This window comes from Malus sylvestris, chromosome 6 (genome assembly GCF_916048215.2).
Source record: "Malus sylvestris chromosome 6, drMalSylv7.2, whole genome shotgun sequence".
Lineage (NCBI taxonomy): Eukaryota > Viridiplantae > Streptophyta > Magnoliopsida > Rosales > Rosaceae > Malus > Malus sylvestris.
Window position 1 is genome coordinate 33953091 of NC_062265.1, and position 24382 is coordinate 33977472.

Below are 24382 nucleotides of genomic sequence, written 5' to 3' on the forward strand. Positions count from 1 at the left end.
AGTTTGAATTTTGAAATTTGTGTCTATCCACTAAACAAATATCGAAATTCAAACTCATCTAATAGTGATAAATATAATGATAATCATACATCCTAATTTGTAGATGTGAGCATACATCCTAGTTTATAATGGTGATGAAAAATGCTCCCAACAAAGAAAGAAAAGGATTTGGATCCTCTCCTGAGTCAATGAAGTGGATCCTCCTAACTAACCATTGTGGGCCGTTGAATTTTTATCCAACGACTAGAAACAAAACGGCCCACAATTATTGATCAGGAGGATTCTCTACGTTAGCAATCCGAAAGAAAAAGGAAGTACAGCAGCTAAAATACTGACGTGACAAACTCACAAAGCATTGTCTTGGGAACGGCCGACCCAACATTAGTTAGTGGGAGACAATCGAAACGTTAGCTTCAAAGCAAATTTACTGTGCACTCTCTCTATCTCTCTGTATATATCACTCGCTCTGTGGGTTTGGAAATATGGAGCTAGTTAATAAACCAACTTGACAAAGACGAGACTGACGTTTGCTGGCCTTTTGCAGTGCTTTGTTTTACATACTGTCGACTCTACCTATATCAACGAGGAGAAAAACTTTAATTTGAGTGTTCGATCGTTTTATTTGTAAGATATTTTTTATAAAATCGTGTGATTTTATGTATTCTGGTTTTATTCGATTTTATGCTGATCGTGTTAGATCATGTTATTCATAAAGCATTTCTAAAAAAAAAAAAGACTTTATCTTGTTTCATGTTGATCTAGTCAAGTCTAAGAGGTGCTTTATTCATACAACCCTACGAAAGTTCTCTCTTCTTCTTTGGATTTGACGGTCAAGAGAGGTTTAACACATTTAATTTTTAAGAATGACTCGTTCCAAATTGTGTCAGCTTTAAAGGAGGCCTCTCCCAATTTGTTTTCCGTTGGACCTAATGAGGAAGACATCAAATCGTTGATGACTACAGTCACTAGAGTTCATCTATCTTATGCGCACCACCAATTCAAATGCATGGCTCATCGTCCAGCTCCCTGTGGCATTGATAATGGATTTTGTTCTTGGTTTTAGGATCCACCTGACCTCATAGCTGACGTATTACAAGAGGATTGTCGTAAGTCTTGTGGCCTCCAAATGTGCAGTGCTTTGTGATGTAATTCCCTCTTGTTCTGTATAAAATAAAAAAAAAACAAAGATTCTTCTTTGTATCTATATATATACGCGCACACACGCAATAAGTAATTAGGCATCTCCCACGCACTAAAAGACTAAAAATCAAAAGAGAAGAAGAAAGGAGCAATTTGCAATTCTCACCCTTTCCCATACAAGTGCGGGCACATATTATATTCTCCACGGACCCGGAGCATAAATACTAGGGAATTAAGTGTTCAAACTTTACCTGAGAAATGCTGAGAATTCTATCAAAAGTGAGAATTCTCATAAATTCTGTCATTTTATATTTTTTATATTGACACAAAATTAATATTAAATTATAAGGTAACAGAGAAATAAAAAGTCTCATTTTTAAAAGAATTTTTCTAATATATATATATATATATATATATATATATATGAGATCTCTATATATATGGCAAATGCATGGACGGCCCTCGATATCCCACTCTTTAGCTACTTGTATATTCATTTGTTTCTTTATAAAACCTAATTTTGTTCTTTTCATTCTTCGACTCTTGTCAATTAATAGTTAACATTCAGGGGGCCTTCTTAATTGGTTGATTAATTCAGATTTGCTTTGGCAAATATATTGTATATGGTCGTGATATCTCGTATGAATCAAATCAAACTCACTTGCATCTCACAATGATGCTAATTTACGAGGCCAACTAGGGTTTCATAAGAGAACCAAAGATAAAGAGCAAGAGAAACAAGTACACAACTGATTCATTCCAACTAATTAGATCATTGTTTACAAACTGAAAGTTTAGCTTAAGCTTATATAGTTGCGAACTAATCACAGTAGTTAGTAGCTGTCCTAACTGATCACAAAAGCTTGGGCTAACTAAAACAGCTCGCCACTTCAACGCTGATGTGACATAAGGCTAGCGATAATACAAGTAACATGAGAGGACGTGTTGATCATGCATATGCTTATAAGCTGTTTTGTTACTCACATATATTACAAATTGATTTATGATGGAATTAACCTCAACTTCTGAGGTCAATCATAATTTCTAATTAAGTAATTCTTCATTAAACCTAATCAGTGGAAAGTACCAAAGAAAAATGGAAAATCCGCATAAGTGCTCTTCCAATTCCTTTTCCAGTTTCCATGGTTAATATCATTGTGAATTTTCTGTGAACATACACTTTTAATAAACAAAACCCTTTTAATCATATTAATTCGAAAAGCATGTGGAAAACTATTTGTAGTTATGATCTTAACTATTAATACGAAAACTTGTCACACGTCCACATATATAGGGATAGGATCAAGAGACAAACATTTTGACAAATATTTTTACACTTCTTTTAAACCTTGAGATTACAAAACACTCAAAGATCCATATTCATTCATTAAATGACATGGATGCTTAAGTGGATTTTAACTAATATTAAACATAAAAATAAAATTCAAAAAACATAAAATATGGAAGGTAATTAAAAATAAAATTAAAAAGGAAGGAACCCTAGTTTTAAATGACGTAGAACTCCATTGATTCGAAGTACTATAATCTCCATCTCCCTCTTTGCCGATGAGGTCTGCAACTTTCATATCATTGATATGAAATTTTGATGCCTTCTACAACGAATCAAGCTATTAGTCTCTTGAATCTTCATTACGTAAGAAAAACGTACAAAACCCTAAATCGTATATTATTGTTCATATATGTAAGGTGATTAAATTAGGTTTTGCAAAATCTTTTTAGTTTTGTCGATTTAGGTCATTGATGATTTTTCTACTTTTTTTTTAGTTTTTCGAATCAAACAAACAACTTGATTTCATTGGTATGCGCTTTCAATTTTTTTTTATTATTGCAGTTTCGTTTCCGCTGAGTATTAATCCTATCCCTGCTATCACCTTTTCTTTTTTTTTTTAAATCATTCCTTTTTTGTTATTTATTAGGGTTCTTTTTTTTTTTTAAATGAAAGAGGAGAATTCATCCAAGGCATTGCAGGGAGGGAGATGAAGGTTAAAGTATTTTTCATGTTTTTGTTTTTCTTATTTTTTGATTTTTTACGCTATGTTCAAAGTTTGATTATTGGTTTTTTCAATTTTATCCTATTAGATATTAATTTTTAATTTAGATTAGTGTTTTCTTTATTAGTTATAATCCACATCATCATTCAAGTCATTTAATTTTAAAACTCTCCACATCACTATTAATCTAGACCGTTGAATGTTCTAAAATCTAAAGGCTACAAGGAAGTGTAACAATATTTGTCAAAATATTTGTCCTTTGATCCTACCTTATATATATATATATATATATATATATATATATATATATATATATATATATAGGATTAGGTGTGCGGCCCACTCTACATCGAATTTCAACGATCTGAACCGTCTATTTTGTAAGTCTCAATTTATAGATCATCCTTACAAAAATTCAATTCAATCCGTGAAACCGTTTGCCTATTTAATTATCAAGATAAAATTTAATTATTTCTTAGATAACAAAGTATTCGTTTATTTCTTTAAACCCAATTAGATGTATTACACATTTCAGATTTGGCTAATATTTTGCAAGGATGATCTATGAGGTGCAACTTGAAAAATAGATGTTCAGATCGTTAAAGTTCGATGTAGTGTGGACCCCACAACTAATCCTCATTTAAAAAAAAAATAGGGATCCCTTCCCTTAAAGATTTCCTATATATATATATATATATATATATATATATATATATATAATATCACTACTACAAAAAACACTTTGCACGACGAAATTTTTGTCGCGAAAGCTCGTGAAGATAGGGTTTGTGCGACGAAAATTAACCTTCGTCGCGCAAAGTTTTTTGGTTTTTAATTTTTTAATTTAATTAAATTATATTTTGGGCGATGAAATATTTTGTTACGCAGGTTTTTGACTTTTTGTTTTATTATTTCTCTTATTTTAATTTAATTATATTAATTATTTGGGCGACAATATATTTGGCATTGCAAGATTTTTCGAATTTTTAACCTTTTTAATTTAATTTAATTGTATGACTAATTTTTAATTACTTTAATTTAAATTGACATATTCAAAATAAAATTACATATGAAATATTAATATTCGTCACACAAAGTTTAAAAAAAAATAAAAAAGAAAATAATTTTATTTTACAATTTAAAATAAATTAAAATAAATAGGTTTAGGCCACAAAATGTTGATTTGTCGCATAAAGAAAATAATTTAGTTTAACAATATAAAATAAAAAGTAAGTAAATAGGGTTTAGACGACGAAATATTAACATTCGTCGCGCAAAGTTTTTAAAAAATAATAAAAACTATGAAAATAACTATACTTTAAAATTTATAATATAAATTGGTTTAGGCGACGGAATATTTGAATTTTGTAGCGCAAAGGTTTTAATTTTTTTTTTAAAGACTTTATGCGACGATATGTGTTTCATCACACGAAGGGTTTTTTAAGTATTCATTTTTTTCACTTTAAACGACATGTACACTCTACTCATAATATATTGCTAGCTCGTAGACTAATTTGAAAAAATTTCCCTAATCCAATCCAACAAATTATTTGTATCTGCATCTGTTTGTCAATAAAAACATTAACTTCCTAGTTATAATACACGATTAAACAATCTGAGGGCCACTCGAGGGCCATTAAGTAGAGAAATTTATGAATGTGACCGTAACATAGATGAACAATGACATGTAGATAGCTAGATATATAATTACCTAACTATTCAGCTTTAATTAATGTTCAGAAATTTGAATTTCTTCCAAATTATTTTCAGCGCACCATTGTGTAGTGCTACGTCTACATAGGGCAAAAAAGTACGAGGCTGTGAAAAAGTATGTTGTTTGGATCGACCGACATCCATTTGACAATATCCCGGTTTTTTAAAAGCACGTAATTTCTTTAATTACCAAGATGTTCCAGTATGTTGTTTGGTAGAAGTCAAAAGCACCAAGATGTTCCTGTATACTTCTTAATTTTCTTTAATTTCTCTTTTCTTGGAACCATGTGAACGTAACTTCTGCTGCCTTTTGCAACAATGTGGAAATTCAGTGAGAAGAAAGATCCACTTTCTAGAACATGGTTGGTAAGTTGGAAGTGACATCTTGAAGGAAATGGTTTTCTTTTTTCTTTCTTTTTTTCTTTCAATTTTTTAGGGATTTAACTGAGAAATACGATATAAATAAGTTGTAAGCTTTTGAACTTTCTGAACATCAATGGAGGAGCATCTTGACCCTTTATGCATGCCCATTTTTTGGTGCAGGCAGGCCATGGATGATGGCAAACTCTGCTGAGGAGCAAAGTAAATTGCCTCAATAATGTACTGACAATATTGTGGAATCATGTAAACTTTTATTCAAGAAAAATAAGATTGCCTCAATAAATGGGCGGGCTTCTCAGATACTCCCACATCCAGCTCACATCCTGAAGGTTCCAGCAGCTGAATACAACTACCAACAGCTCACCTGCCATTGGCAAGGAAATGTCAAAGCATTAAAGATAAAGATTAATTATCCAAATCCTATCTTTAATACATTCCCAATTGAATATTGACTCTAATCAAGTAAGTAATCCCAATTCAAATAAATTAGGGATAATTACATTATTATCTCAAGATATTATTTCTTATTTAATATCTTGAGAATATTTCTCCATAAACATCTGGCCAATAGGATGCCACCCTGTGTAGGGTAAAACCCTAACACTATGGCCTACCCGATCCCTATAAATACCCCATATTCTACCAAATTTTTAGAGCTTTTGCTACCTCTAAAAAGCCCTAAACACTTTACTCTATCAGAGAAACTGATTTAGGCATCGGAGATCGATTGGCCTAACCTCTCCCCCCCACCTCGTGGGCGCATGAGGCTTAGGTCTTTGCTCAAAGGTGTTGATTGTTTTGTAGGTGCATTTTCGTCAAGACTAAAGACGATAGAAATTTGCATCAACAAATTGGTGCTTTCATTGAGAGTTGATTCAAATACTCGAAGAAGCCTCTTGCATTTGTTTCTTGAATTTTATGTTACGTTGAATTTCTCACACGTCGTATCAATTAATTTTTCTTATAAAAGTTTCTTAAAGAAAGGATACAATGGTAGGAAATTCAGAAACTATGACGAACGGAACCATGTACGTACAAGGATTTGGACCGGAGAATGGAGACGAGGATGTAGTCTGCTGGCTGGCTGGAAATGGCTAGCCTGCTGGCCTGATTTGGGGTTTGGGCTCGGTGGGGCCCACAAGCCATTTGACCTAGCCTTCGGTTGGAGACGGTTTTCGTGTCATTCCAAGCTATTTTTAGCCCTATGGCCCTTTGGCCAGGTCGGTTGGAGATGGCCTAACTTGACCGATGGGGGACTTTTGGCCGGTATCCCACTAGTGCCAAGGTTGTTCACGATCGTTTGTTCTTTTACAGGTTGTTAAGTTTGTGCATCTCTTCTGCACACGATAGTGTACAAATTTAATTCTAACACATACCATTCAGTACTTGTAACATTTAATACTAAATAGTATGGAAGTGAAACCCGATCAAATGAAAATGAAGGGTGTCAAGAAAAGGTAATGTGTGTAACGAAAAGACTATGAGGATGAAGGAGTGAGGGAAAAGGAGGGGAAACATTGGATTATGACTTTTGTCTCCCAATATTCCATAGAGGTCCCCATCAAAATCAAACCCCCATCTTGTAGTGGAGGGCCCTTCTTGCACCATCTTCATGCATATAAGCTCCTACATATTTAGTTGATTAACTATAATCAGAAAAAGAATAATTTCTATATATTTGTGTTATTTCTTACTATATTAGTACTCCACCCAACAAAAAAAAGAATTCACCCCTATGTATTAATCTCTCATCTTACCGCCTATTTTTTTGCATAAATAATCTTTAAATAATGATTAATAAAATTAAAAATGATTAAAACATTTGTGCAATTTAAATAATAAACGACATGAAATTACGTCAATCACAACTAAGTGCACGTTTAGTTACCATGAGAATAAACGTGGATGTGACAGAATATGTATGAGATAAACAACCACACTTTAATAATTACATACCTTAAGTTTCCAAGTATGAGAAGGTACGAGATACGCAAATTCACTTATTATTTTCATTTTTTGATTGGACATTCTGTGCAAATTATTGATTATTAGTAAACACATGAATGAGAATACTACACAATTTTTATTATTAGTAAACACATGAAAAAGAACGATATTCATTTCCTATAAATTTGTTCCTTACAAAAAAAAAATGCCCTAAATGCATAAGAATGGACACCCCTTGGATGGACGCAATTTTTGTTTTTTTTAATTGATGTTTCTTCCGTTTTTCAAGAACAATTTTAAAATAAAAAAAAATTATAAAACAAAGTTAAAGTTTTAATAAAAAATAAAATCATGTATGCCACTACTATTGTCGTCATTGCCACCACCTCCTCATTCTCCACAATCTCAACATCATAACCATCATGGCCACCATCTTTGATACTACCACCTCCCACCACCATTGTCACCACTGTATCCTCCACCTCTATCACCCTTGCCACATAGCCATCACCACCTCCATTGTCTGACAATCGCCACATCGATATTACAGCCACCATTTCACCATGACCACCACCACCACCTAAACCTCCACCACCATTGTCATCACCACTTCATTGTCTCACTGTTGCGGCTACCACCACTGCCACCGCCACCATCACAACCACCACCTTCCGCCATCATCGCCACCACCACCATTGCTACTCCACCTCATAACCCTCACCATCACTACCACCACCATTTTCACAACCATCAACATTACCCTCTACCCCTAGTGAGAACCATCAACATTACCCTCTACCCCTAGTGAGAACCTGTATCCCACGACTACTAATACCCCTAGTGTTGTCACAACTACTACCATTACTCCAATCACCATTGCTACCAACAACACTTTCGTCTCAACCATCATCCCACCACCACCGCCACCATTACTTCCAAATACAAATTTATATTTTTTTAGAACTTTAGTACTAGATACGTTTTTAGTGTTTTCATTCTCAAAATCATTTTCAGATTAAAATACCAGATGTATTTTCAAATCATTAAAATGCAAAATCTTATTTGTCATTCTCGTTTTACAAAAGAGTTTTTCAAAAAATCTTTTTGAATAATGTTAACGAACAGGCCCTAAGATTCCCTAAGATTCCATACCTTTTCATGTGTAGACAAGACATAGAAAAACTTGGGAATCTTGTAAAGATAAAACCGAGGGTATAGAACTGGAATAATACTGAATTATAACACTGGTGTAACATAACAAGTTATCATCACATCAACTTTCCCTTTCACTTTTTTCTTCCCCTTTTTCTACCTTAATTATAATTTTCAAAATATAATTTAAAGAAAATTATAACTAATAAATAAACTACAGAAAGCGTTCTTTTTATAACTTAAATTCACTACAAACTCATTTTACAAATTTTACTAAGAAAAAAGACGATTAATCAAAATAAAAAAGATTTCATTCATTCATTTCTTCCCCTGCAATGTTCTATCTTCTCTCAATCTTTCTTTCCCATCATCTTTGCGTTTATGAGCTTCTTGCTTTCTGCTTGCATGAAACGCAAAAGCCAAAAGCCACTGTTGTTTGTTGGTCTCCACTCCTCTCAAAAGCATCTTCATAGCCCCAACAAAATGTAGTAAACAAGCGTTATGGGCAACGCAATCAACATTCCAAATATAACCCTGAAATTAATTATTTGAATCATTAATTAATTAGTGTCTAATTGGTAAAGAAAATAGTAAATAAAACTTACTTTAAAATAATTTATAATATTTACTTACCCCGTGCTGAGAATATCAGGGTGTACATTGTATTCCTTGGCAAAGACAAAGGGAACAATTCCTTGGGGTAGGGCTGCCTGTTATATTTTGTTTGGCAAAACAAAAACAAAAAAAAAAAACATGTTAAAAATGGCACAGATGTTTGTTGTGCAGTGTACATAAATTATACAGGTCCAAACAAGTCATTGTGTAATTACATAAATCATTTTTTTTTAATCATATACTGGGTTGGAGTTTGATTTTGTTTTTTTAGCTCAGAGTCTTTTGGCAGTGGAATTTCTCAGCCCATGTTCCTGAAAAGCAGTGTGATGCCATGATGATTTTATTTGAAAATAATTCACAAAACAAAAAAATTCAAATGAAAAATAATAAAAAAGATTATCTTTAAGCAAACAAAATAATTATAAAAGGAAAGCTTTTGGAGCATAGGTTAAGCTATGTGGGATTGCTTTGGTTGTGTCAGAAGGAGGCAGAAGAGGAAAAATATGGGGAGAGAAAGAGAGAGAAAGGGGGAGGGAGGGAGAGGGAGGTGACCTGTACAATGGCAACATGTAAGAGAGTGCCTCTTAAGCCAACAGCAATGGAAGCAGCTGCCATGACAGCTGGACCTGTAAGGAATCTCACAGCCATGGCAAAAGCTGCAACGGAGTTTCCACATGCTATGATCTTTGGCTGCAAAGCCATAAACAAACCTGCAAAAAATATATCACATCAAAAAGCAGATTAGCAAAACAGCAGGCGGCAGCAGCAGCAACATAGCATCACAGACACCATGATCACCACCACCACCACTCGTCTGTCAGTCACAGTCCGTCATGTTTGAAAGGCAGAAAAGAGTGATGGACTTTTCATCATCACTAACACCAACCGATGACATCAAATCAAAAACCCTAGACAAACTCCTTGCTTGCTTTGCTTTTTTAAAAACATTAATAATTAAAGATGCTTATTAATAAATAAAGGAATAAAAGGACACTGAAGAGTATAACACATATATAAAAATAACCCTTATAATTACCAAGTACGATTTTTATGCAAGCATAATAAATTGTGATTGGAAAAAATGCATGAAAGGTAAAAACAAAAGGAACTTCTAATACTGACCGAGGCTGAACATGGCCATGCCAAGTCCTGCATCAGATAGTATGGCGATGGACTTCGCTACAATGGCTGGCATTTGAACGTGCCACCTGCAAAAGAAATATAATTATTAAGAAAGAAAGAACAGAATCCCACTTCAACCAAATAGAAGATTGGATTGGACCGGACTAGACTGGACGGGATTACCTGAATGAGACTAGAGACCAAGTGAGGCCGATCAAGCTGGAGTAAGTGTTTGGGTTTCTAATGAGTTTTCTCCAAACCATGATGAGAATTAGCCTTGTCATCACACTTGTTGGAGGCATCACTTTGGCTTTTCCAATCCCATCCCCTCCTTTCTCAGCCTCATTGTTCATGTTCATCTGATCTCTGTTTCCAAATCTGAAATCTTCTCTCTCCAAATACTCTTCCTGATTCTCTCTCCTCCCCTCCACTGAATTAAAATCCAAAAAATTCCCACCGTTAATCAGTCAAATTAAACAAAAACCCATGTCACCAAAATAAGAAAAAATAACAGGAAAAATTCAAACTTTTTTTTTAGAAATATTTGAAGTTTGTACCTTTTCCTGGAGACACAGCCAATTTTACTTCTTTGTGATCATGGGCAGCACCACCGTATTCATTGCTTCCAAACACATCTGAAACAGGAGAAGCACTTGAGCTCCAAACAAACATATGAAGATCCTTCCCGCCATTGGTGTCCTCTGTTTTCTGAGCTTGCCCATTAGCTCTCTTTGCATTCATGGCATTGCTATTAGCATTAGCGGTGACGGTTCTGGACGCCGTCGGAGAAAACATCCCTGGGTTTGGGGCCGGGTAATGCGCCACTGCATTATTCTGTCCGCCGTGGTAAAACCGTGGCTTATTTCCAGTAGCGGAGCTGACAGCGCCGCCGCCACCGTCTTCCTCGAAATTTGATGGCCGTGGAGTCGGCCCTCTGGACGCAGACATCCCATAAACATCGTTAGCTCCGAAATTCGAGTTCCTTCCGGCAGCCATCATGGAGTAGAAGTCCGTGTGGTTGAAACTTGACCCTCTCGGCGTCGGATTTCTCGAAGACTGCAGGGAGTAAATCTCCGCATTAGTGAGATTCGACGGCCGCGGGGTGGTGGACGACAGCCCCTGAGATCGCCGCGATAAAATATCCGAGCGCGAAGCGTTTGATTTTCTGACAGTGACGTGGAGTTTGCCGTCCTCCTTGATCTCCGCTTCAGTCTCGAGGGGCTGTCTTCCGTCGAGCGACATAATATCGGAGTCGACGTGGATGGAGACAATGGATCCCGCAGTGTCGGGAAACTGCTCCGAGATGAGGAGTCTTGCTCCTCGGTATTCGAACATGAAAAGCATCAAAGTGTACCAGATAATGCACTGGAGGACGACGATCTGCACCATCAAACTCCCGGAAAAATCGCCGTACATTCCCTTGAGCAATGGGATTCCCATGACCAGAGTGTTGGGCAGAGTGGAGACGGAGAAGAGAGTGATCGTCCATTCCAGGCAGCCCCTTTTGCTGACTTTGGTCCAGATGCCGAGGACGGTGAGGACGATCAGCTTCTGGAGGGTGTCGGCGGCAATGAAGCGGGTGTTCATGTTGTAAGGGTCGTTGGTGGAGATGAAGTGGAAGGAGAGGAGGGGGACGGCGAAGAGGGCGACGAAGCGGTTGATGCCGGAGCACTGGTCGGGGGTGAAGATCTTCCACCACTTCACGGAGCCGTAGGCCAAGATCATGGCCACGTAGAGCGGCACCACCGCCGTCATGACGTGGTAGAAGTCGGATAATGTAATCATCTTGGTGATTGGTGAAAACCGAAATCAGGAGAGTTAATTCTTATTGCTCTGTTTCTGGGGAGGTGAGGATTTGTGGAGGAAAGTAGTGGTGGAAGAAGGAGGAGGAAGGCGGTGGAGGTGGGGTTGATGATGAAAAGGGGAAGAGGAGGAGGAGAGCATGTGTGTTTTGGGATTATGGGGTGGTGTGTGTGGGCGGGTAATAAGCAGAAAGAATAGAGCTTTGAGAGTTGCGAGAGCAAGCTTGCACTTGCAGTCCCCAACACACACACTCAGCTTTTCAGGTCTCAGAAAGTATTTTGCTTTTTTATAATTTCAGTTTGTTTTTTTACTTTTTTTTTTTTTTTGTGGCGGGGAAAAAAGAAGAAGTGTAATTTGGGTTTAGGGTTAAGAAGGGATGGTATCTGATTACATATATGTAGAGTTGAGTTTCCTTGTAAGTTGGTGTGTGGCTCTATCTTGAACGGGTCTACTGGTTGCATAAAGTGGAGAAAAAGCATTTTGGCTAGAGGTGGCTGTGTCTCTAACTAGTTGTTTCTTTGTTTGGGGACCCTTTTAATCTATCAAAAGACCCTCTGCATCTTTCCTTATCCTCTCTTGTGGATGATCGATAAGAGCATTTCCAGCAGACTAGTTAATTTGTTTTCGAGTAAAAAACCGATCAATCTTTTATTTCACCTCGCAACATTTATTAGCTAAACTCCATTTTTATTAAGAAGCCTGTCTATCTTTTGCTCGGGTTAAGAGCATTTCTAGCAAACTAACTAAACTTCCTTTTGAGTTAGGAATCAATCGATCTTTGGCTCAAGTTAAGAATATTTTTAACAAACTAGTTAAACTCTCTTTTGAGTCAGGAATCGATCGATCTTTGACTCATGTCAAGAGTATTTTTAACACACTAGCTAAACTCTCTTTTGAGTGAGAAATCAATCGATCTTTGACTCATGTCAAGAGTATATCTAACAAACTAGTTAAAATTCATTATAAATAAACAATCATTCACTCTGAAAGTTTACTCAGAACGTCTCCATAAAACTAACTAAACTTACTTGGAAGTCAAAACACTCCTTCCATAAACTAGCTGTCAATGGACTTAAAATAACTGAAATTAGTTAAATCAAATTTATGAAATTAAATTAAAGGTACACAGAGTGTGTCATCAAATAGGAATACCACCATATTTCGTTTCATTACTTTTTTTTTTCTTTCTATTTTTGGTGGTTAACAATTAAGAAGATTGTGGCAAGTAAAAGTGCATTCGAATATAAAGTTGAGAAATGTAAAGGGAACTATTTTAAAAGTAAGATTCTTTATGAACTTTCTGTCATCTCATGTTTAAAACATAAGGTTTTACAATATTAACACATAATTAACATTAAACTGTAAAATATCATATAGTCCGTAAAGAGCCATATTTTTAAGAGTTCTGTTAGCATTCCTCGTATAAGGTTTGCATGTCTTAATCCATCAGTTTTGACATTGCACGCCAAAGCCCACGAATTATCTTCATGGGAAGAAGCGAGGATAATAGTGTTGATCACATGGATCCTAAATTGTCCACTCCTAAGCCATACCACATATTTGGCACGTCCAAACGCTTGCATGTCAATTGTTAGGTGGGATTAGACGCCAATCACAACTTAGAGGAAGACTACAATCCTAGCTATGCCATATGCCGTGCTATTTCATTTTGGACTTGTATATTTGTGTCCATGGAACAACATTATACACTCCACTCTCGTGTCTTCAGACTACCATAATATTTCTTCGCAATAATTCTATTTGGACATCCGATCACGTTTAATAATGGTTAGCTATATTATTGTAGATAAGAGCTACGCATGTTATTTTCTTGTGGTTAAATAGTACTACTCTTGTTAAACGACAATGAAGATCGGACAATACTTTCCTCTTTCCCAGTAAGGAGGTAAGATCTCCTTCCTCCTAACACGATATCATTTCATTACTGATGTCATAACCAGAACGGTTTATTATCTCTATTATACTTTAAAGATCATTTCCAGAAAAATTCATTTAATTTGAAGATTGTTTACTCATTCATCTTAATCAAAGAAATTGAATTCAGATTCTTTGCTACTGTCAAAACAGGACTAGTATTTTAGGATTTTTTGATATTTTATTATTTGTTTAATTCCTTTCCAATTTCAATTCTTAAGGTTTCCAGGGTTAAGTTACATAATAAATATGTCATATTGGCCTTAGGTTTGTATTCATTCATAATATTATCAATTAGAATTAGAGATATCTCTATTTTCTGGTGGATTCTGGATTGTTAATAGACTTCAGTTTATTCGCTAGTAAATTATAGCATGAAATTTTGTAACATCCCACATCACACATGGAAGTGGATCTTGTAAGCCTTATATGTATATTCTCATATCTACCTAGCACGAGGTCTTTTGGGAGCTCACTGGCTTCGGGTTCCATCGGAACTCCAAAGTTAAGCGAGTTCGCGCGAGAGCAATCCTTGGATTTGTGACCCACTGAGAAGTTCTCATATGAGTTCCCAGAAACAAAACTGTGAGGGTGTGGTCGAGGCCCAAAGCGGACAATATCGTGATACGGTGGAGTCGAGCCCGGGATATGGTGTGGTCCGTGCCAGGATGTGACAAATTTCGTTCAATTTCTCTTGTTATATATCTAGTTGCGTCAGTTCAACACGAGGATGCTACTTATTAAATCGATTTGTTTTACACATATGAATGGTCATATGAACTCTAATTCAAATTAATTTGTAAGGAATGAGTATTAGAAGATGGTAAAGGAAATCAACAATTTCAATGATGATGTTTACACGATAAAGCGATGACGCGATAGAAAAATGAGGAAAGTATTGTTCGTGAAAATATTATGCACACACATATGGAAGTTGTTAATCCTATATTATATTATTTGTAACACAAACGAATTGAACTACACTTTCATACTTGCGAAGATTAGTTGGAGAAATATTGTTGAGGTTATCAAAAGAAGTGCTTTGAGGCTTTTGGAATATACTGGCATTGAGTTTTACCTTTCTGCTGTTTACGCCTAGCTAAAAGTAGAAAAGCACTCTCTCTTTTTCTTTCTACGATGCTAACCAAACGCTGTCTAATTATTCTCTCTTAAAAAATAAGGAGAAATGCTTAGGAAACTTTTTTAGAGCAAGATTCTTTGTGGATTCTCTGACTTTAACATCAATTTCATATCAATATTATAAAACATAATACTAAAAACATAGGGGGTGTAGATTCAATAAAGAGTCTAGAGTCTCTTTACCATTTCTCAAAGAAATGGTTTTCATGCCAGACAGGTAGTATAGTAAAGTTTTGATGATACAGAGAACATTTTAATCCATGGGATAATATTGTTTAAAATAGTTCATTATGTGAATACCTTTAAAGGTAACAGATTAATTTATGTTAAATACTGACGTTCTAACATATGATTGGCTTTGAAATTAACTTGGGAGATGAAATCAAATTAATTAAATAAATAATATAATGGAAAATTAAACCCTGGAAGTGATGAAATCTCAGAAGCATGCTTTGAAGTTAATGATGAGGACCATGGGGGCTTGGGGTTCACAAAGGAATGAAAGCAAAGGGGGACAGAGATCGACGTGATAATCTCACAACTCTCTTTGAAATCCAAAACTCCAAACACCATGCCTTCACTGCACGCACTGCAATGGAGATTTTTTGTTTTCTAAGTGCAAGAAGCTCTTGTATTTACCATCAGTTTTAACTCTTTCTCCATGCATTTGCTTTCGCCTTATCTCTCACAAGAAGCAAACAACAACCCCCCATTTTTCTTGAACTTGAATCACATAAATTTCTTAAATTCATCATTTCTTCACTCCCCAAATTGCGTTCTCTATTCGATAAATTAGCAATTGGTGTCACAAAGACAAAAAATGGATTAATCCTAAATATCGAAACTAGCTTCGGACAAGCTCACGAAGAAAAAAATAGCTGACTTCTATTAGTCAAGTTAACTGGAGCAGTATTCTTTCTCTTTGTATCTAAATTCGAATTTCCTACAAATAATTTGGGGTAAGTTATAATTTTGTGTTTGTCAAGAGAGAATAAAAATAATAGAGAAACGAAAGAATTGGTTTTCTCCTTTGGCATGGTGTTTTTGTTGTTCTATTCGACTATTTTTCGTTTTATAGATGATTTTGATGTAATGTTGAAGTTTACCAAAATTTATTTATTTTTATTAAAAAAATGAAAGAATTGACCAAACTCTGTATTTTTTGGCAGATTGAGTAATGTTTTTGGCTTCCTATGCAAATCTCGTCTTGGTTCCAAATCTTTGTGTGATCAAACCAAGAAATATATGAGATTGGAAGTACCACTCAGCGTAGAGGGACAACGGAGTTTGTGAAAGATCATGCATGTTTCTCTCCTTTTGAGTCATGGACCTTTTTTTCTTCTTTTCATCAAAGAAATAATGAGTAGTAATGGATAAAGCTGTTTGATAACCATTTTGTTTTCAGTTTTCATTTTTTTGAAGAGGATTAGTAATGCTATGAATACTAAATTTGTAGGTAAAATTTTATAAACTAAATGATATGGAAGTTAATGATTGGATTATGACTTAATTGTTGATGAACGTGACTATAATAGGACACATCCTTTGATTTGCAAATTTTGTCTTCCTAACGTTACTGTTTTAAAAAAATGAAAACGGCGTACTTTCTTTAGATTCAAAATTTTAGCCTTTGAGTTTTCACTTTTCACTTTTTTGAAAACTGAAAGTAGTTAACAAACTAGATGTTAAATACTTTTAGTTTTCAAAAAAGTGAAAATGAAATGGTTATCAAACGGCACCTAAATTAATTTTTTTTCACAAGCCACATAAGAATTAGATTAGTTGGTCAAATAGTATGCTGTTTTGTTAATCCAAAGTTTGAATCAGCTTCCTTGTAGATAAAAGTAGAATATCCCTTCGTCAAAACGATCTTTTTTCACAAGAGTAAATCAAGGAATAGATTAAGGAGACTGGTTTAGAATTCGCCATCCAAATGGTGAATGAAATAATGAGGTAAACAGTCATCAAAACATGAATAGTGAATAAACGTTAATGCAGATGACATACTGATTAGTAAGCAGAAGGAGCGGTCTGATTAGGATGGCGCATGTTAATTAGTTGGAAACTTGGGAAAGATGGCAGACAGAAGCACAAGGCTAAAGCCTTAATTAAGTGCATAAACAAATGTGATTAAGTGCAATGTTTGAATTGGAGTCCTCGTGAGAGTTTAAGAAAACCTTTTTTGTGAGTGAAAGGCAATATTTAAGAGATAAAGTCTGATAATAAAGCTCCTTTGGTGCAAGGCTGCAATGCCAAAGAAGAAAATATTTAAAGTAAATTGGTATGGATCCTTATCGATGGTGGACACTTCCATTTTACCAAAGAGAAGAAAGATGGTGGATACATTTCTAATTAAGTGGCTTTAATTTGTTGGAAATTGGGACATATATGTCATGTGGATTCACGTTGAACTTGTGGACGGCAAAATTTGACTTTGGCTTAAGCTTTTAGGGTACTTATAGGGAGACTAGGGAGATTAATTTAGGTAAATGCATACGTCGCTCATCATTACATAAAAATAATTTTATTTTAATGGATGAAAAAGCCTTAAAACACAGGCATGTGTTTCACAAAAAGTCTCTGAAAAAAAAGCCATTTGTCCATCAATTATTTGCAAAAAAGAAACAATTTTACAAAATTGAAAGGGTATGAAATTAGTTTTTTCAGTGATAGATTACATAGATATGTGTTTGGTATTTGTATAAATTAAAGCCTCATAATTAGGGAAAGCAGGCATATATCTCTTATCTTTTGGACTAGTGGATAAACAAATCAACTAACACAGTGTTTTGCACTTTAATTAGGGTTTGTCTAGGGCACCTACTATTGCGTGATCGCACCATTAAGTGGAAAAAAAATTCATTGTGGAGGAACATAGCCTAATATACTAAGTATCACAATACAAATGATTGGAATTGTTTTTATTCGAGTATCAAATTATTTGTATTATAATATTTAAATATATTAAATTATGTTCTCAGCACATTAAAAATCTCTCTATCAAGCAGGGTTTGATAAGTAGTTAACTAAAAACCTGTAGAATAGAGGATGCTTCGCTGGTACATATCCATTGGGCCACAAAACTGAAGATTGGTCCATGTGTTTAGCCACCCAAAGGCCTCTGTGTAGAGGCTCGAGGCAAAGCGGCAAACCAACCTTGGAACCCATTTTTCACCAAGGAAATGATTTATGCACTATCGTTTCTTTTCTTTGCATTTTTTCTTTTGTTTTTGTCCTTCAAATCAAGTGTCTTTTGATATATTCAATCTAACAATTTTTGAACAAACTGAATCTAACAGTTATAATAAGAAAAGGGTGACGTGCGAGAAAAAGAAGGTGCATAAACCGTTTTCATTTCCATTTACGTATCTATTTAGGAATTAATTATTAAACCCTAAACTCTAACTCATGATTATGTCTTGCAGTAGGGAGGACCTCTGCTCGTATATATTTCCAGATCTGTTCCTCACCCTGATAATACGATTATAATAGCCACACTTATACAAGAGGCCATCACATTCATACCAAATAAACACGAAAACATGCACGCATGCAATTCATCACTTTGCAATAACCATTCCCAAAAAAAACAGAAACAGTAACTCTCTAACCCTGCTTAATTAAAAACCCTGCTAGACAAACGTACACAATGTAGAAACTCAGATAGTTTAATGGGACATCAACATGGCATAACTTGCAGGTATACTGTCACTAGTACGTAATGGCCAATGCCATAATTCCGTAAAATTCATCCCTCGAAATCTTCAGGGTGGCCTTTCGGTCCTTCTGTCTTATTTCTAGGTTTCACCTATATATAACCAAATTCAGAATTAAACCAGAGCTAGTACTGTCGATTAATTATTGACTCTCTTATTTCTACGTTCACCTTTTGTTTAATTACTTTTAAATATTTGTTGGTCAAATTGGATTAAAATTGATCGAATTATACCAGAAGTGTGGTGGGTGCAAGTTCAACTGGATGGGATGCTGTTAGCTCCTTGAGTTGCAGCTGCATCTTACTCATGAAATCCATCGACTTTTCCTAAGTTTCCTCCGTTGCTTCTTTCAGTTTCACATGTGCCGAGCAATATACTTCCTGGAGAGGCATATTAATCCTATCTCGTAGTTATGCTGCTTTAGCTATGGCGGTGGTCTCCTGTGGTAAACGGCGGCGGTTCCTCATGGCACGTATGAGGGTTAGGGTTTGTCCTTATGCTGTTTGGTTGGACCATTAATGAAGCATTTCATTTCCTGTTCCGACCAAAGATATGAAAAGATATGTCTGCAATTATTTTGTTCATTGCTATACATGCAGTGTGTAGCCATTAATTAATGGGGTAAATGAATTTTAATCCTTGTATTAGATTAATTTTTCATTAAAACCTAGCGTAGGATTAGACATCTGATCTTAGTCCTCCATGTCATCATGATTATTATAACTCATATTTTGTTATTTTTAAACTCTTTAATGGTTCTTTTTGTTCCCATTGTACCCCTGTAATTAATTATTCGACCTTCTTGGTATGTTCCAAATTATTAGGAACTAATTTTGACTTTGATTGATTTATGCTTGATTTCTTCCATGATTATGGTGCCTAAAAAGATTTTTCATATCATCATGCCTAAATTACAAGATGAAAAAAGTTAAGGTATCACATGTATAATACATCAAAAAAGTGTATGTATCTAAATATTAGTACCTAATTAAACACACCTAAATTTTAGTACCTAGTTGAAAACACCTAATCATAGTACCTAGTTGAATGCACCTAAATCATGGTACCTAATTGAACGCACCTAAATCATAGTACCTAATCGAATGCATCTACATTATAGTACCTAATTAAATGTGTCTAACTTATCGTACCTAATTGAGTATATATGCAATAGATCAAACCCAACTCCAAACTCAACAATTCATACACTGACAAAATGATCAAAACCCGACAATAAAATCAACCAACACAAAAAAACAACAAAAACTAATAAAATAAGAAATATCACAAGCACAATGCCACAAAAAAGTTACTGAACCCATTCTCTTCGTTGCAAATCGTTGGAATCCACATAGATACACAAGCCGTATACCATTCAAAACCAACAGAAAGAAAATAGAGAGAGACCTACTACAAATGATGAGAAAAATGGGAAAATCGTAATTAGAAGATGTGTGTGAAGAAATCAGCCAATACATGAATGGTTTGCCTAATCTCGTTTTCAATTGCAAAAGCCTAATCTTTTTTTCTTGGAAGCCTAATCTCTAATTCCTTTGATGTTGCATCTTTAAATGCCGGATGCTCATTTTGAATTAAAAAAAAAATCATTCAATTGTGAACCATTTAATAGCAATATTTAGGGGTAATATAGGAAGACAAAACATAGTAAAATTACATAAAAGAAATTAATGATGACGTGGAATATAAATGATGATTTGGACATGAATCAAAGGACTAAAATTAGTTTTTAATCTTACTTACTGTATTTATCTAAAAGTAATCATTTTTAAGGACTAAAATCTAGTTTTCTATTAATTAATTATTACGTACGTACCTGAGCATGCATGCGATGAGGTGCTCAGCAATGAGAGCGATGTAACGTAGAAATGCATATGTGTGTGTGTGTGTGTGTGTGTGTGTGTGTGTATGAGCTCCATTTCTACACGCTTAAAGCTTCAATGATAGTACGTACAAAATACAGGTGTGGTGGCCGGCTGAGGAAACATAGAAAGCATTTAAGACAAGAAGCGTATCCAAATGGAGATGGAGATAGCTAGGGTAGGCGTAGGCTTACTCTGAATCTCTCTGATTGCTTCATCAAGTACGGAGGACGAATATATGACAAAAACAGTTCCTGGGAGGCTGGGACGTCGTCTCTGGAGGAGTCAAGTGTGGATCTAATTTATTCAGATTCTGATCACCCTGCAACTGCAAACACAGTTACTTACAGAGTCGTCTATATCTACACACACACACACACACTCTTCTATATAGCTAGGCAACAGGGATGTACTTCAGGCAGGGGCCTGAAATGCAAGGGAAGTATTTGAAGCCAGCCCAGCAAAGCATTGGGTTGGATTTCAAGAAATTGGCTTACGGTGGAACTTTTCTTTTTTACTTTGACATTCTCTATTGAAGAAAGCTAAAGTTCTGCCCAAAATTAATGAACAAGTAACGAACGGAGTAACCTAACTTTAGCTATATAAGTTCATGCAAGGATTTCGTTTATCAAAATAATTTTACGTTATAGACCATAGACGTTCATGATTCCCCTCTATACCCTGCTGTAATGATTCCTCTAGCATTATGATTTTCACCACAATAATGGATAGAATTTTTTTATAAATATGCATGCTATTTAGTATTTTGATTTAAGCTCATATCACTATGAGAGTTTTCTGGTTCGACAATAACGTGTTAGATAATCAATATCGATTGTATCGAAAAAGGTGAAATGGTAGTCCAGTTGAAGCGTAATGAATATACATATGTAATCGTTGTGTCTTATATTCGTTCTGATTCTCTTCTACCCTTAATTTCTCGGGAGTTCCTGTTCATAGCTAATTAGCATAAACATAAAGGAGCAATATATATAACATTTCCTGGGCAGGCATGACGGAGGAATTAACTGATGAAGCATTGTTACAAAGTAGATGCAAATGTACAACCACGTTTATTATAATCCATTGTATATAACTTTTCCTGCAAATTAATGGGTACATAAATAATACAAAGCAAGAATCTAAGACATGAAGAGCTTGCGACTTGACATCATACCCAGCAAGACAGAGATGAAGTTAAAAATCGTTCAATCCTAATTTAAGTACATACAATGGGAGTTTGTTATACATATCTTATCAACAGGATTTTTCGGAGTATTCTATACTCCGGAGCACCATGGAAATTTAGATCGTCAACAAACCATCCCAACTTATGAAAAAAACATTATGTTTAGAATCTTACAACCACAACAACCAGCCCATATATTATGCAGGAACACGAAGTAAGCATAGAACTTGAGGCACTCATAATCCCTTGGAACCAGGAAGGTCAATCCATTGCAACTGGATTTCGACCTCGCCGCATTCAACATTTCTCAATCTGAGGCACATGTCTTGCACCACCTTCCCATCCTTCCACAGGATGCAGCTCTCTTCAGCTAGACAGTTTGCCCTGCTTGGTTGTATTCTCGTCACTATCGTGCCGCTTGGGACCCCTTCCAAGTTCATCTTCAATGCCTCTATGTAAGTTGAGATGCCGAATTCTGCATCCCCCATTTTGTCATCCTTGCTGAATGTATCATGGTCATACACAGTCTACACCCACACACAAACAAACAAACACCATCAACAAACTCTTATCTTTTGGTTTTGGAAGGCACTAAAATCCACTAAAAATCGAAAAATAAAATGAAAATTTATCTAAACAGGAATGAATGGAAAATTGGAGAATCAAACATTAAGCTATATGAAGAAGAAGCTGTATCTGAAGCCAATCATGCACTGTCATGTGAGAAGTTAAAATACATAGCAGTGCTCAATAGACTTAAGATGACATCTAAGGTGAATCTTAGTTTCTCTCCTAAAGATGATGGCCGTTGGCATCAATCTTCTATCTGTTTGGAATTTAAACATATGGCTTTTGGGTAACTAAACCACTTATGACAAAAGTTTGACGGAAAAAGTTAAAAGTGCTTCTAGAGCTTACCAGCTTGATTGGGATACTGGGGTCTGTGACAGAAAGAGTAAGATCTTCATTCCACTCTGGATTAACATCCTTTTTAATTACACGAGTCTTCAGTTTCTGCATCAAAAAGAGGTTTAATCTTTAAATATATAAAGATAAAAAGAACATATTCCTGAATTTCTTATTCAACAAAAGTAATAGAGGCTAAAAAAAAAACAGAGCCTTTGTGAAGCGCAGCAAAGCACAAATCAGATCAGTCTAAAGCATTACAGTAAAAAAAAAAAAAATTGGTAATTGCACTACAGAAATATTGTGAGAAGATTTAAAGATCTACAAATCATAGAGATTCGACGTGAAATACAAAGGGCCAGCCGTTGACTACCTGACGCGCTCCCTCTCCTCCTTTGTCCATGCTTGGAACTCGCAGCGTAAGATAAACTTACACGTAGGGAGTTTCATACAATGAAAATACTAGATTACAAGCCAAATGAAACAATTACAAATGAAAGAAAAAGAGAATTTTTAATAAAGTTATTTTGATGATGCAAAATTAAAACACCCCATGAAAGAAATTAACAAAATTGACAGGAATTTAGCAGAGAAATTCATAAAAAAAGTCAGATTAAAAAAGAGAGAAAAACAGTAAACTAAAAGATGAAGAAATGGAGGAGGAGGAGGAGGAGGAGGAGGAGATTACCTGTTTACCCATCTTGATCACGACGTAGGGATCGCTGCTACGGACGTCGCGGACGGCGAGATTAACACCGCGTTTGACGCGGATTCGGAGAAGACCGAGCAAATTCTCCATGAGTGACTTGCAACTGCCTTTCGCCGGTGTCTTTGGTGAGTCTGTCATCATGTCTTATGATCTCCCTCCCTCTTTATACTAGCCACCAACAATTCTCGATTATTCGTTATCACCTACCAACCCCAGTAAAAATTAAGGAACTTTAACGGAAAAATCACTGTGTTACTCTAAAAGGTCAATCTTGATACTATTTATTTACAACATATTTTTGTCATTTTTGTTAAAACTCATAGTTTTCAAACTCTTTTAATTAGTTTTCCTTCAAAATTAATCAAAACAATTTTTAAAAATAAGAAATAAAATTTAAAACAGGACGATAAAGTTGACCAAATGCAGACAATATAAACGGACGCACATCGATATTGATCAGAAATACAACAATTATTGAAAGTATTTCTACGACATACGTGTAAGAAAGAACGGTTGTTTCATAGTTGGGATTAATACAAACAAGATAAACGCAATGAAAGAAACCCTAATCGAAAATGTAATGACAATGGATACCAAATATTGAAACTATTATCAACACACGTCTATGCCATGCATGTAAGAAACAACGAACGTCTGTCATAGTTAAGATTAATACAGACAGAACAAACACAAAGAAAGAAACCCTAATTGAAAATGAATCGACAATATGTTTAAAACATATTCTGACGATAAATTATCCGTACTGTATCAACAATAGATCGATCGACAATTATAACACGAGACATTATTGTGAAGCCAACTAATACGACATGATACGGAGGGAAAAAATGGGAATAGGGCCCTACCAAGTTGGTACTATGAAGGTTTTTCTTTGTATTTGCTTTTGTTTTCTTCCTTATGAGAAGTTAGGTTGAATGTTCTTTTTCCTCTGTTTTTGTGAGGGAAGGGAGAGAAATGAACAGCCACCGACCACAAGAGGGGTAAATGTAAAATTGAAACGA

The 24382-nt window shown here is 35.2% G+C and overlaps 2 protein-coding genes across 2 annotated transcripts; both read right to left on the reverse strand.

Moving 5' to 3' along the window:
• Nucleotides 1–8555: 8555 nt before the first annotated feature.
• LOC126627145 (probable auxin efflux carrier component 1c) lies at nucleotides 8556–12226 on the reverse strand. The gene is made up of 6 exons (XM_050296566.1): nucleotides 10640–12226; nucleotides 10266–10512; nucleotides 10083–10168; nucleotides 9513–9670; nucleotides 8979–9055; nucleotides 8556–8879 (listed from the first exon to the last, which is right to left on the reverse strand). Exons 1-6 carry the CDS (start codon nucleotides 11865–11867, stop codon nucleotides 8813–8815), a joined length of 1863 nt encoding a protein of 620 aa, XP_050152523.1. The 5' UTR covers nucleotides 11868–12226; the 3' UTR covers nucleotides 8556–8812.
• Nucleotides 12227–21628: 9402 nt separating this feature from the next.
• LOC126626857 (protein C2-DOMAIN ABA-RELATED 4-like) lies at nucleotides 21629–24382 on the reverse strand. The gene is made up of 4 exons (XM_050296258.1): nucleotides 24227–24382; nucleotides 23340–23563; nucleotides 22664–22759; nucleotides 21629–22272 (listed from the first exon to the last, which is right to left on the reverse strand). Exons 2-4 carry the CDS (start codon nucleotides 23499–23501, stop codon nucleotides 21982–21984), a joined length of 549 nt encoding a protein of 182 aa, XP_050152215.1. The 5' UTR covers nucleotides 23502–23563; nucleotides 24227–24382; the 3' UTR covers nucleotides 21629–21981.